This window comes from Opisthocomus hoazin, chromosome 5 (genome assembly GCF_030867145.1).
Source record: "Opisthocomus hoazin isolate bOpiHoa1 chromosome 5, bOpiHoa1.hap1, whole genome shotgun sequence".
Classification (NCBI taxonomy): Eukaryota; Metazoa; Chordata; class Aves; order Opisthocomiformes; family Opisthocomidae; genus Opisthocomus; species Opisthocomus hoazin.
In genome coordinates this window covers 69597971-69614055 of record NC_134418.1, presented here as the reverse complement: position 1 = coordinate 69614055, position 16085 = coordinate 69597971, and the positions used below count along the sequence as shown (strand labels likewise).

The following is a 16085-nucleotide window of genomic DNA, read 5'->3' as shown; positions in this document are numbered from 1 at the left end:
TTTGTGTGATATTGCCTCAGGAAAAGGAACATTTTCCTGTTACCTACAAAAAATTTTATGTGTTATTTTTAAAGACATTTTTACAGAAAAAAATAATACAGCAGTGTTTCAAAGAAAATCCAAAATGAGAAATAACTAGGTAACAGTGCTATGGGAAAAGTTTGGTGGGTTACAGTGAACAACTAGTTGACTGTGAGTCACTTGTCATTCTGGCTTTTTTGGAAGGGAAATATTATTTTGAAATATGCCAGTATATGTTATGTGTTGCTGATGCAGTGAAAGCACTGACATATTTAAAAAATTCTTAGTTCTAGATTGTTCTGAATTGGAATATTGGAATATAGACAATGCATGTTAAAAAAATTGTCAAAAATAGAAGGAGAAGACTGGAAGATAACCAAGAGAAGGTAACTTTGTTCTACTTTAACATTGAAAAGTTTTCTGTGTTCATTTCTGTGATGCAAGCAAGTCAGGAAAAATATAAAAAAAGAAATAGTGGTTGAGGGGATTTTGGCAAAATTTCATTCAGGATAAAAATGAGGACAGTTCAGCACTGCGCCAGGGTTTACAAGGGTCTGCAACACTCTCTCCATCCCATGGAATAATTTAGGCTGACAGTGGCCCCTACGGTTGCCTTGTTGAACCCATTGCTTAAAGCAGATCGAACTTCAAAATTACATCAGGTTGTACAGGGTCTTGTTCAGTCCTCTTATGAGCATCTCTCAAGATAGAGGTTAAGTGACAGAGACTGGACAACTTCTCTGGACAATGTGTTTCAGCACTAACTCACTGTCACTGTGGAAAAAAAAAAAGTGAAAAATACTAGTGGAATTTAAAAACATGTTATATAGGAATCTTTCTGCAGCAGGCAATACGTAGCTGATTTTACCTTGGAGCAGGAAGGACTATGAACTAGATTAAGTCTTTTTTGGATCTGTATGTCTATGATTTTTGTGGTAACTAATTCTGTTAATAATATATTTTTCTACTTTTAATTACAGCAGGAAAAAAATCAGGAAAGCTCAAGAAATAAAGGTAAGTGCTAATTATTTTCAAAACATGGAGATTCTTGTAATTATCAGAAATCTAACATCCATTGTTGGTAAAAAAAATTATCCAGACAAATTGCATATTTTGATATATGAAATGAGAAAAAAATATATCCAGGAAAGGGAGATGAAATGTGGAAAGCAAATGCATAAGCTACTATTTTTTTTACCTCTGCTGGAGATGAACAAAGCTGACTGCTGTAGTCTGGATGGGGTGGGCTACACAGCTTCTCACTAAGTTTGTGACCTCGGTCATGGATGCCTATTATACTTCAGTGAAACATCAGTACTGTCACTTTAGCTTCTACTTTTCCATTTAGTAAATCAGTAATTGGATGTGATTCCAAATTATGCACAAATGAATCATGCTCTTAGTAGGCTGCCTTGCAAAACTACTGTCATCTGTGGGTTTTACATGCAACTTTTTTATGCTTTCACTGCACCCTATTCTGTGCCAGTGGCTAAGCAATGCAAGAAATAGAATACCCAGGTTAAAGAAACAGCCTTGTATCAAGAAAATTAAAAGATTTCAGAAACCCAAACTGTGGGTTTCATGCTTCTTTCTAATATAAAGTCTGTTAAGAAACAGAACACCTAAATCTCTTGGTTAAAAATTTTGTAAACAAGCAATGAAAGGCAAAATTGGTAATAGAGGCAAAGATTGTTGTCTTGATATTGTAGTTGCTTACAGAGGTAGGCTATCAGGTATTTTAAAAAGGAAAAAAGGGAAGGTAGAAGGAGAAATAATACCAGTTAAAGATTACAAAGAGAGAAGGAAATAAAGTGACAGACTAACCTATACCTTTTTTAATGCCTTAGGAAGTAATGCTTAAATGCATCACCTGAATTAGCTGTTCTTATTTCAGTTATTTGTATATCACAGTACTCATTAATCTCAACTTCCTTGCTTTCCCTCATGCTAAGACTATACACGGGCACCTAAAGATGAAGTAAATCTGATGGTTGTTTGGAGCTGTGTTAAGACAATCTCATTTTTCGTGATGATATGTTAATTTACATCATCTCAAGAAAATATGGTCCTTCATTTGAAGAGTATACATGGTAAAACAAAAAAATCCCCCTTCAGTTTCAACCAGTTTGTGAGTCATAGTTTTCTTTTCTGAGGTAGTAGGATATGAAGTTGAATCATCTGTAGATGTAGTGAGTGTATGCCTGACGTACTGTTCAAAAACCTTTCTTGTATTATGATTTAACACAAATTATATAAAAGATTGTGAGAACTCAGATTAGATTACAGAAAGTGAATACTTAATACTAAATTACAAACTTTCGGCCTCTGTCTATAAAGAAGGGTATAGAAATTGGCCATTCTTTTGGATTTTTATGATTTATTTCAGTTATATTAAGCTGTTTGACGCTCCCCACCCCCCACTCAGTTGTCCAATGCAAGGTCATTATGGTATATAGGTCAGGAACAAGTAAAAGTAGGAACAAAATAATGAGCTATTTGGGAGTAGACATCATGTTCATTCGCTGTTAGTTTACTTAACTAACCACAGATACAATTTTCAAAGTCTTATAAAACATTGCCTGCAACCACAGCCAAAGCACAGCATTAAACTTTACTTGAACGGAGATATCCATTAGCTCCAAACAGGCAGTGGAATTAGTGCTCAGCTGCACAAAATTTATTGTGATTATATCCGTAACATCTCTTGGGGAAATTTGTAATCTACTAAACTCCCTGCATGCTGTGGATGTCTCTGCCTAAACTGACAATTCAACTTGGAAGGTTGCAGTGGTCTGAAAGACTGCTCACACACAGGGTGGGCTTTGGAAAAATTATTCCATTTGTCTATATATACAGATATGCTTACCTGCTTAACGTTTTTTTGGGTTTATTTTGTGGTTAATTTTTTTGGCCTTCTTTTTTCATAATCTTTAAATTTCTTATTTGTTTTCCTGTGTTAGTTTTTCATGTCATTGCGAACTTTCAGAAAGGTATTTTTATTTCACTTGTAACTTACGGCCTATAAGTTGTTAAAAGATTTTCTGCTTAAAATAGTGGTTGGTTTGCATGAAATACGGCTAAATTCAGATTTCAGCTTAAACATTTCTGTGTTGTCAATGAGCATCTACCCTTCATATGCAGTATCTAAATGCTTTATGCTCTTCACGTGTTTTTGTGAGATAGGTAAGTTATCCCCAGGTTCTCAGGACAGGGTTCTAACAGTATTCCTTACACTGCTTATGGAAGTTACTGTATACAGTAAAAGATCAAAAACATTTTCTGTAGTTCCTTAAATGTTCTGAAACTTTCAGAACCAATGTTAACTTCTTAATTCAGAGGGCAACTAAATTACAGCCTGTGTTAAAGATCCCTACCAAATGAAACTCTGGAGTCTCTGGTGTGCCTCATAACTTCTATTGATGTCAGTATTTCAGTGTCTAGTTTTTATCCGGTGTTACTTTAGGATTGTATATTTATAAGAGGAGGATATTACCGCAGACATAAAGTCAAATCCCTTTTGACTTCAGCAGGATCAAGACATTAGTAACAAGCACCGTTCTGTGTCTTATTATATTATAAATGCTTATTAATTTTTCATTTTATTTCATTTATCACTATAAAATCTGATTCTTATTCATATTTTAGTAATGATGTTATTTTTTTGCAGTATTTGTTTTTTCCCCTGACATTTTTCTGACCCACTTGTTTTTCCCATCTGTTACTTCTTCATTTGGCCACTCAGTCAATCACACCAAAATTGAAGCCAATACTCAAAAATGGCCTGTTCTGACACTAGTCCCATGTCTCTCTGATCTGTGATATTCTTTCTTGTTTCATTTAATGGGTAACAGAACTTTGTGTACACTGTTTGAGAAAAAACGCTGGTCTTGTGTAAAACAATACATTAGCATTTTACAATTTTAGTGTACACTGGAAAATTTCCTTATACTTCTGAGAATTTTTCCTGCGTGAAAATGATTATCACCAGTGCAAAATAAAAGTGAAATTAGTTTCATAGCACATGTCTTTAACACAAAAGAAATAACCAGGCAAACAATCACCAGCTAAAATCTTGATAAATTTTATTTGCTAGTTTAGAGTGACAATTTGACCTTCGTTGCCTGTCTTTGCCACTCTTGACGCCTTCAGACAGCTGAAAATCTTAGTCCATACCTATAGTGGATTGGAAAATAGATATTTTTGCGATGAATTGGAAAAATGTTTAGCAATATCAGAAATCGTGTTGTATTTAAGCAGTATGCAGAATTTTCTTCCCACCTTATGCTTAACTTTGGAGACTTTCAGGTGCCTTTAATAAAGTACCTTACGAACTTGAAAGTGGAAATTTTTTCTGACAACATTATTCTGGATAACTTTTATTTCTGAAGAACCAGAGGGTCGTCTACTGACAAATATCAACTTTTTGCCAAACTTCATCATTTTAATGCCTTTGCTCAGATAAAGCATGGGCACATTGGAAATCCCCAAACACCCCCAGAAAACTAACTTAAACTGAGAAATCCCCAAACACCCCCAGAAAACTAACTTAAACTGAGAAGCATCTATACTGCTGGATACTTCAGCTGATATGTTTTAATCTCGAACTACATTACACTTCCAAATCTTGCCTAATCCAACTCTTCGAATTGGAATGGAAATAAAGAAATGCATGGGAAAGGCTCAGGATTTCCTGCTATTTTTACTGTGCTTGCAGTAGATGACACAATACCTTCAAATGTGTCTTTAAATATATAGATTTAAAGCCTATTATATTAAAGGTTCACAAGAAATGCTTTTTCCTAAGTTCTCGTTTCTGTTCTGGGTAGATATCATCTTTCTGCACAGTTTTTACTGACCACAAGGAGAAAATAGAGAGATGCTACAAGATAAACTTCGAGTCACAGTCTGGAACATTTTCCAAATAAGTTTTTTTTTCTTTTTTATCAAAGACTAACATATTGTTTTTATTCATCATAGCAACAACATCTGCCATAAGAAATCTGAAATTCATGTGGTGCAGTCTGCACCAAAAACCATCTTACTCTTCCAGTCTTCACTACTGACTCTGTATACATTTTGGAGTATGCCACATTCTTTTACTTCAAAAGTAAGGAGAAACACAGACAGAGACATATTTTAAACAAAGAACACTCCCTACACTGTTGAAATACCTGTGAGAGAAGCCTTTGAGAAACAAATGATTCCATTGCTGTGTCTCTGGAAAATTTGACTCCTGTGCACTCTGAGTTACTGTAAGGGTCCAATGGCAAATCCTTAACTCCATCATCCACTAGATGATAAGGTCGGGTGTTTTGGTCTTTGTTTGGGATTTTTTATTTATTTAACATTACCTTCATATGAAGGCAAAGAACAGAAGGATCAGAAAATAAGGGAAACAAATTAATTCCCAGTTTTCTGGAGCAGAAAAAAGACTATACTCAAGGCTTGTATTAAAGAAGTTACATAAAACCTAAAAAGCCTGTTGCTAGACCTCACTTTTGTGACATGTCATGACATTGCTTTTACTGTTACGTAAGGGCAACCTGACCACTTCCCTCAAGAGAATGAAATGCCACATTTCAACAACAGTTTTTCTTTTACACTGAGTTACTTGTCAAAGCAAACATTTAAATTTCAATTGCAGAGAACTGAAATGGGCCATTCAACATGTGATAACAGTCACTTTTAAAAATTGCACTTGGTATGGTCAGTTATATTCGCTGTTAAAAACTCTTTATACATTTTTCCAACCAGAAAGGCTTATGAGGTTGTGAAAACAATTTATTATTGAGTAACTTTGAAAGATTTTTGTTTGCATCATTAATGTTTAGAGTGGTCTCTGTTAAGCTAATCATATTTTTAAGTCAGAAATGCACAGAACAAAGAATCAGCAGTCATAAGTAATTCACTTCGAAAGGGACTTTGTGAGATCTCTAGTCCATGCTCCTGCTCAACACAAGGTCAGGCATGAGGTCAGACCAGGTTGCTTAGGGCTTTATCCAGCCAGGTCTATTTCAAATTTGTGCACAGTTTAAATAATGACCAACCATGTGCAAAATTATCTGTATTAATATCAGCATCCATCCCAACATATAATTTAAAATAATCTTTACCACGTAGACAAATTTCTGAGTTTAGCATCATTATCAAGCTTTCTATGGAAAATAAGTTTCATACTTGTACTTGTTTCAGTATGTTTTCTGGCTGTCCTTATACTAATGCAAGGTACAGAAAATACTTGTACTGACTGCCTCAAATATCTAACTTAAGCTTCTGATTTGTTTTTTCATAGGTAGAAACTAAGTTTTTAAACTTAAATAGAAAACAGCAAGTACCTGCATAAGGGTTTTAATTTCATTAGATGAACACATAAAAAAAGAGTAGATGATGTGAAACTACGTGAAATCCCCCATTCTGTTACATTTTCTTACATGTCCAGATGTAAAGATAACGAATGTTTCACTAATGTGCAAAAGCAAAAAAATATAAAATCTAAACTGGTCAATTAGTGTCAATAGATACTATTAAATTGCATTTATCAGGTTGTAATAAGAACACTTTAAAGCTAAACTGCATTTTGATTAAAATATCGAAGAGCTTAGTGACTGTGCCACTCATCATTGTGAACAAGTGGGAGCCTAGATTCATCCTTCACACAATTAATTCCAGACTAAATTTGCAAAACCCAGCAAAACTAAAACCCCATCTATTTATGGCTCACTCTGGACTTTTTACATGTGTGTATGTCTGGGAACATATATATGTGTATTTCTACAAGTTTATTCATGTATATTTACATAGGAGCATGTTGAAACACCCTATAAAGACTGTTTAAGCAACATAAATGCATTCTCTTTAGCTTTTATGATTCTGTAAAACTTCTGCCAATTTTATTTTATTAATCATATTTGTAACTCCATATACTGCTTCTATTTTGAGATGTCAATAACAATTATAAAGAAATTTTTCAGTGTTTCTGGGGAAAGAAGGTCAGATTACCACGAATTAGACCTGAGTGCAAGCTAGATAAATGATTTTTTTGAGTGAAGAAATTATAATACCAGAATATTATTTTATTGTCTTTTTTTCCCCATTTCTTGTGCATTTTTAGTGAGCAATTATCCTTAAAGCTACAAAATCACAGCTTTTACATTTCATGAGGAAGAATCAATGTGTGCTAATTAAAACCTTGGTGGCACTTATAATACAAATGGGATTTTTGTATGCCTTTCTGTTTGCTGAAATTCATTCTTCTTCCTTTCCTCCTGAGAGCCTTCATTTAATCAGTTCTATGTAGGATTTTATAAAGCTAAGAAAAATGCTTGCCTCAATATTCTCAGATTTATTTATTTTTTAACCATAATAAAACTTTTTCTTAAATTTCTATTCAAGCAATGTCATCAGTGATTTTTACAGGAGTTTTAAGAGAATAAAAACCATCAAGATTTCACTGATTACTGCTAATGGGCGAGCATTCTCAATTGTATCTGTGTTCTTTGTGTATAATTTAAATAGAGAGTAATTTGAACGTTATTATCGAGAATTTTTGTATTGAGACCTTGCCAGAATAGAGAGTTAAGTCTATGCTTAGATTAAGTCTAGACAGGAAGCCAAATTCCAGTTAAACAAAAATTTACAGGCAGTGCACCATATATGCAAATAGATTCTACGTGCTACGAAGTCCAGCAAGCATGAAGAGGAGAAACATTCCACTACATTTTGCTTTTGAATACAAGACACTTGCTTACAGAATGGTATTTAAATGTGTAGTCATTTGTGTCAAATCTCTTAGATTATTTAGCCAAGATCAGCCAGGACTTTATCAACCATGGATATACCTTTTAACCAATTTCTGTGCAAGAAAAGTCTGATAGATGTATAGACAAAAATCTATCCTATTGTCTTTCATTCCCAGGCTGGAAATGCTGATAAACAGCTTTTTGATTAATAACTGTTGCCTAAACAGCCAAATGCCTCCACTTATAGTTATGCATGACCACACAGAATTAGTTTGTTACTACCATTGCCATGATACCATATGGTTATCCTTTCAGTATATGAGCAAAACTTACTTGTCAGCTATTACACCTTTGTAAGACAAATTTTTTCTGACAATTATCCATATCTCATATACATTAAAAATGTATAAGGAATTTATCTTTAGGATTTCAGATAGCATCTTAAAGACTAGAAAATATTTGAATGAATATAAATTAATAAAATACAATTCCTTCTTGAAGATTAATCAGGCACTCCAAGGTGATGGAAGCATAGGTCAAATGACAAACAATAATCAGGTAAAGACATGATGCAAATTGAATGTTCACCTGAACTGTTTTCACTGAGACTATCCAATAAAGTCCACTCCTCTTTGGACTCTAAAACCGAAAGTGGTGTGTCCCATGACTATGAAAAAAGCTAGCAGTGACTTTAAATACTTGATCTCTAAAAAGCTTTGGAAGCTTAAAGGCATATTCTACCCTTGGATATTCAAGGCAGGTTGTGTTTTAAAGCCTTACACATATTCTCTCCTGAGAACACGGATTACTTCATGCTGTATCAAATCATCAAAGGTATGAGGGGCTGGTATGAAAAATGGAGACTTAGCTTACACAAAATATTGCAAAGGTGGGAAAGAACACTGAAACGAAGGCTTTAAAGAAAATGATCCAGGCCTTGGCTACGCAAATAGAGTTATCTTTACACAGGAAATGGAAGGCTGCAAATCAGAGGTTTCATCATATTCCAAATGAAGCTTATTATCTTGCCCTGTAAACAGATTGCCTTAGATTAGTCTTCCAGGTAAGGGAAGCTTTGCTACCATATTAATTCATGCAAAGAGGAATAATGTGCACGTAGAGAAATGTCTTTCTGCATGCAAGGAGAACTGCCTCTTGTTGAAAATAATGATAATTTAGCTAACTTTTCATCTTGGGAGTTCCATACTCTATTCAAGCATTTTTACAAAAATGCTTTCAAGTCTTCCATTCCGCTAGGCAAAACAAGCTGAATTCTTGAGTTTTCACTTATAAAATACTCTTTGCAGTAGCTGCAGTAGCCCATCTCTGTACTTGTTCAAGATTAAATTCAATTCAATCTGAAACATGAATATTCAGACACAAATAGAGTATATCAGATTAGATTGAAGTATTGTCATATATAATACATCTTAGTATTTCTCTGTCTCTGGTAGGAGAATTGTTCTTGATGTGTTATGAACACACCTGTTTCTTTATGAATGGTTACTCAAGTCATCACACAGCTGATGTTTTTTTCCTTTTCTGTTTCAAAATTATAACCTTGATTATTAGAAAAAAGGTTATTCTGGTTTCTTGAAATTTGTGCCATCATATTTAATCTTATTTTCATTATAAACCTGACAATCATTTAATTCCTTTAGCAATATATGCAGATCTACATCTTAGTAACTCTACTGGCAACTTATTGCCAAATCAGTAGCTTCCTTTTTCTTTACAGAATGCTGTGACTTTTGTTAATTTATGTGGGTACAAAGAAAAAAGCAAAACAAAACAATTTTGTTTTACAATGTCAAATTCATTTTTACATTTTAACAAAACTTTAAAAGCTATTTTTAAAAATACCCAGAATTTTTATTATTAGGGAGAAAGGATAAAAAGTTGCATTCATTTACTAAACATGTATGCAACTGCATAAAAAAAGTGCTCTATCTTTTTGTACTATTCACTTGAAGAGCTGCAATTTAAACATAGGTTTTAATGTGACTCATGTTAAATTTTAAGCTTTAAACTATCCACAGTTTTAAATTAATTAAAATTTTTAAGTAGTTAAACTGCTTGTAGTTCTAAGCTGTGGAATATCTATGGCTCGCCAACATCTATATGGTCCAACTTTAGAAAATAAAATTTTCCTCATTTAAAGCCTATTAAAGTCTCTTTGTGCTGAAATTATTTTCTGAAAAAGTTTTGCATAAATGGGGATCAGTTCCAGTGTAAATTTTCCGGGGAAAATAATTGTTCTTTACCTGGAAACAGACCTGAAATTTATTTTCCAAATAATTTCAAATGCTAGAACTCTTAAGTACCAAATGGGCAATATACCTGTAATATTGTTATGTTCACTTGTGCAACCCCCATGGGATTTTGCTTATTCCTATATCATGGTACTAGATTATTACTATGATATTAGATAGATAGATTTATATCTGTACTAGATATCCATGCAACTAACATTTTTCCTTAAAGATCCCTATGTTCTTCACAGTAGGAACAATGACAGAGAATATTTTTTTCGTGTTTCTGTCATATAGATAAAATAGCAGGAAATTGTTGCTGTTCTTGTTCTGGGAAAAAAACTCCACTATTTCTTTTAATAAAGTTCTTGAAAATTCTTCTGAATCACGAAAAAGGGAAAGAGGGGGAAAAACAAACCAGAAAGTTTCATTAAGTTGTGTTCAATGGGTCTATTTTTAATATTTGATGCAGATTAGTTTTTAGCTGGCTCATCTAAGGAATTCTCTCTTCAGGTACTTGGACAGCTATTTAAAATTTAAGGATTAGAAACTGAAATGAATTTATAAAAGAAGCCTACTTTTTATATTTGTAAATTGAAAAGCATAAAGACGTGATCAGCAGCAACCTCTGTTTTGGATCTCTTCAGAAAAGGGTCTAATTGCCCACATTTAAACTGCCAGTTAAAATGGATGCATTCATTCCTTACAAAGTCTCCTTAGAAACACGAGACTTTTAAGCATAATCAAAACAGACAGCTGGGTCCACCCTTCATGATAATGTGCCATGCAGCTTTATTCATCTGACCTTTGGAAACAAATGAGAAATTTAATACTGCCCCACCATAATTGTTAGTGGCAGGCATTTTAGCAGTCTTTAATTTGCACTTCACTTTAATATCTGCTTCCAGTTATGATGTAAACGTTAACAGGATCTGACACTGTTAATCGTGTTCTAGTGTTTGAAGCGATGGCAAACGAGTTCACTTGGAGTAAACTAGAACACGACCTTGATGGATAATGAAATGTATCAACCCGTGCTATGCAACGAGTAAGGCAAAACACGAACATTGTAATTGTTTCAACCGGCACCTGAGTGATCTACAGTGCTGCATTAATTGGGAGTGAAGGTGCGGGTGGAAATCATGTTCACTAGACTCATCTTTCAAGGTGATGCAGGTTCTGGTTGTTCTTTAAGTTGCTTGCAAGAGATATGTGATATGAAAAAGTATGTTCCCAATATATAATCAAAAGCATTCTAAAGAATGTACAATGAATGCAAAAAGTAATTCTGCTTTAGATGGTACGAGTAAGGAAATTTCTCCTGCGTAACACAAATGCGTTGTTTTTTTCTGCATAAGTATTTTTAAAAGAAATGGTTTATAGCCTATAAACAGCACAGAAAAACTACCTGTAAGTTATGTTGATAGTTATTACACTTTAGTGTTATAAATGTACAATAAAAAACAGTGGCATGGTACCTGAATTAAAAAGACATCTATTTACATGTATTTATTTTGAAACAGTGTAAGTTAAAAAGGCTTTATTTCTGAAATACCTGTACACATGGTCTGTTGCTTCTGAATGTTATACTCTCCTCCTGGACTTCACTTTTTCTTTCAGGACAACCATGCCTCACCTTTAAATACTCCTTTATGAACAGTGTAATTGAACTCTTGTCTATATTGGGTTTAAAATTCATATCTAAAAAAGCATGCTTGTAGACCTTATAAAGATCTCTGGATTTTTAAAAGAATCTCGAAGGATATCTTTTTCAGCGATATAAATATCATAGCCTCCTTTTTGTTCAGCATCAAGGTATCACAGCAGACCATTTTAGATAAGCTTACATTGAGATAATACTGAGATCTTCTGATAAAGCAAGGGTCATGCTACAGAAAATTAAAAACAAATACTGAAAGTTGCTTTCCCCAAAACTTTAACGTTGGTTCTTTAACTATTACATTGTATAGATATTTACAAATACAATGTATATTTCTAGTGTAACAGTATTATAATAGTTTCCAGCATACACTATTTTTTTCCAGTATCTATTCTAAAAGGAAAACTTCAAAGTGTGAAGATATGAAGATTATCTTACTTCAACAGTCCGCAATGCAAAACACAATTTGCTCTTTTTTTAGCATTCTGATGATTATTTTTAGGCATAACAATTGCCTTCTACATCACAATTAGTGTGAAATAACCTGCCCCCATTGGCTATTATGTGCCAAACTTAATTAAGATACCTATGGTGCTGATACTAATCATATTTTGCTCCTCATTACAAGAATGGTAAGGTTCTGCAAAGGAGCAGGGTATGCAGAAGAGGTGGGTAACATTTTAAACCACAGGACCTAAATGCACCAAAGCCATGAGAGCTCTAAGCTTCACAGGGAATGACCCATTCTATATTCTTAGATTTCTATTGTTAGTGTAATCAAATCAATATTCACTACATGTGAGAAACATGACACGCACAGCCCTGAGACACTGCACTGGTGTTTATATTAAGAGTGTTAAAGAATCCAAGTATACTTTCTCATTGCATTGCATTCTCTCTACAAATTTAGTTCAAGTCTTCAGTGCTCAAACGCTAAATCAAATTACTTCATAAAGCCACCTGCGATTTGTGTACCTCTTAAGAAGAAAAAAAAACAAAAAGTAAACCAAAGCTAGTATTATTAAAAAACACATATTCCAGAATATTTCCTCTTTAATGTGAAATCTAGTCTTGTCTTAAGGGCAGAGGAGAATCTAAATATATGAAATTACAAAGTTTCTCTCTAGTAAAGTTCAAAATGTCTACTTTGAAATAGATTTAACAATTCAACAGAATGTAGTCTAAATTTTAGAAGGACATGGAGGACTGAAAAAAACTACATAGGGATACCAATCCCTTGTGTGAGCTCTACAATGCTGCTACACACAGAAATAACCATTACATCTCTAGTTAGTATAGATATATCACTTTGCAGAAGACTTCTGGAATTTTGTCAGGGGCCATTTTTCCTCTCTAAGTTTCTGAATAATGTGAATATTACATTAAAAAAAAAAATGAAATCAAATGTCCTTTTCTCTGCCATAAAGAAAACCAAAAGAAGAAAAAATTTATTTATGTGTACAATTCCTAAATCTGCTAACAAGTCAGATAAATCTCGTATGAGTTTCATTCTATTATGAATGCCATAAACCACACCTGGAGTACATTTCTGTCTTCACATTTTCTCCATTATCATTATATATATAATACATAAGAATATGTTAATATATATGCAATATGTATCAGTAGGTATCTCTGTAGTGGTCATCAGGATATGTGTAACCCCCTCTCAGAGCTCTAGATTAGTTGAAGAAATAATGAACATGTGCATGTAAGAAAAATTACAGACATATATTGTTATTCCAATGCACTTATTATATAGTAACAGCTGTGAATTTGAGTAATTTACATAAACATTTCAGACTCATTCTGTCTCTTTTATTTTCTAGTTATTATCTTTTGAGTATACATATTTGTCATTGGAAAAGTGGACTTAGAAACTTTGGAGCTAACAAATACAAAGTTAGAAATAACTCTTACACTGAAATATGAGCATCATTTGTAACATAACACTCAAGAGATTCTATAGGATGCTGTTCATCCCCTGACACCACCACACTAAAACTGCAGACAACTTTTCACTGATATGGAAAGTATGCGCGTATTTTAAAATATGGTAAATGCTGCAATTCCATTATATTTGAACCATACTTTATTCACTTGTTATTACTTGAGTACTTTTACTTATTTTTTTGACTAAAATAAAGAACATTTACCTCAAGAGAACAACTGGTGAGTCAAATATTTTCTTGCAGTTTACTCTGTTTTTCTCCATGGTATTACAGTGGTAGCACTACTGACTAGTTTACTGTACAACCACTGTGCTGTGTTGACAGACAGATCTCAAAACTGGAATTCAGCTTAATCATTTAATGCTTTGTTTAAAATAAATAAGAAAGCCTACTTACAAAGATGTATAGTACAACATAGACCTTGCTCTTAATGTATACCGTCATAGTCCGAGTAATTGCATTGTTACTAAAGAAATTACCTAGAATTGATATCTGACCCACAGACTTCACTTTTTCACTGTGATCTTCAGGTCTGTTCAAAAATAAGATTGTAAGATTAACTGTTATATTAAAATTGTTTTCACAGATAAAGAGTTTTGTTTCTTTTCAATGCATTTCACAACCTGACTCTGAACTGATTCAGAACCTAGGGGAAAAACGAATGGCATTTTTACAAATGTTAATAATTCTAAAGTTATTCCAAGATAATAATAAATAAATAAAGCCCCACAACATTCAGTTAATAACACTGTGTCTGCAGGTCTTTTGTGAGAGCATGGAAAGGTAAAAAGAACAAAGAATTGTTGAAGTGGAAGACAGAGCTGCGTTTCTTTTGGCAATTCTTAAGTGACAGATGAGATTTGAGTTTCAATTGACTAGGCTTTGGAGGAGAATGGAATAGGATAAAGGGGATAGTATTTGGCACACTTAAATCAATCCTCACACACCTCTTAAAAGTTTATTCACTCTAGTAAGCTGGAACATAATGACAAAGAAAAGAACATCAGAACAAAGAACACCGTAGGTCAGATTATTTCGCAGCTGCATTCCATTGAAAACACCACCCTCAGACAAACATTTATTAACCTGCCTGCTGTTACGTATATTCTCTAAAATACTACATTTTTTTCTGATGTGTACTTCTCTACCAGAGAAGGATTACTGCAGTTACAAACTAAAACGTTAATCAATGCCGTCCAGGATGACTGCAGTTCAGATTCAAACCATACTCACGTAATACAATTCTGTTGAAATACAAATTTTGGCAGACTTAATAAGTCATTGGATGCATTACAGAGAGTAATGATGTGCTTTTTTGGCCATAGTTAATTGGTTTAACATGACATAGGACTCCAATGCCATGTGCTCTTCATCAGAACATACACAGCTTTGTCCATTACCAAAAGTAATAACAGCTAGATGTATTGCAGGATAGACATAACAGTTTGCTCACCCACTGGCATTTGAAAGTTTCCCAAGACAAGTTGTCACTGTTAAAAGTTATTTATTTAATTAAGACCTTACTGGTTTTGTCCCTTAAATTCTTTCCATTTTGAACAGTCTTAAGCTTTTCTCACTCCTTCTTGTCTTACATTTATCATTGTATAGAAATCCCAGACAAGGCCACAAGTGTTGTGCAGGTGTGCTAAGTTTTTCAGCAGTAAAAAGCAAGCAAGATATGCAAGTGATGCCCATATGGTATCCTCTTTACTTTTGATAGCTAAAGATTATAAAAGGAACAGATGTTTGCTAATGATGTCAGAAGAGCCTGGCAACATGTTTATAATAATAGAGAACTATATATCTGAAACTGATCTGTGAGTCAGCAATGATTTCACATCCAGATTATTAAGGTAAGCATAAAATGAGAAGGATTGAATACAATTGGAAACTCGGGTTGTAATTAAAATACTGTCAGTCAATATTCTCTTATTTAATTTTGGGTGTTAATGATGTTCAAAGCTCAGATCAATAGCAGCTAGCAAAAATTTTAACAGCACACTATACAGTTAGTCTCTAAAGTGTACTTACTTGAAGTAGAACTGTTCAAGTTAATACTACTCAAATTATTTATATGCACATTTTACAAGTGCTATGAAAAGTGTATGTATTCCAAATCTTAGCTGAAGCAATTTTTATATCTTTCAACAATTGTTCTTAAAATTGCTGAAACAAATACCCAAAGCTACACAACTTGTGTACAGTATCGTCTCGTCATTCAATATCAGCAAAATGAACGCCCTACTCTCAGCCTGAATTCAAAACTGTTTTTTTAGCTTTTTTGTTCTGGTAGATTTTCTCTGGGTTTGCTGTTGGTTTTTCTTAGAAACATATATTACACAATGCTTTTTTATAATTAAATTAAATTTTAGTTCTTAAAAAAGAAAATTATTGTACTGTAATTCAAAATACCTGTGACTGGGTTTGGGAACTGATCATCTGAAACATTACCAGGTAACTA

The 16085-nt window shown here is 33.5% G+C and overlaps 1 protein-coding gene across 3 annotated transcripts in view; it reads left to right on the top strand.

Moving 5' to 3' along the window:
- Window positions 1-16085, top strand: part of FSTL5 (follistatin like 5) — a 318510-nt gene that overhangs the window by 47563 nt on the left and 254862 nt on the right. For 2 of the 3 annotated variants that reach the window (XM_075421651.1, XM_075421650.1), the window contains exon 3: window positions 1002-1035. The exons of the other annotated variant lie outside the window; for it this stretch is intronic. In XM_075421651.1, coding sequence (XP_075277766.1) covers window positions 1002-1035 — 34 coding nt within the window. The remainder of the gene's footprint in view (window positions 1-1001; window positions 1036-16085) is intronic. 3 annotated transcript variants of the gene reach the window in all.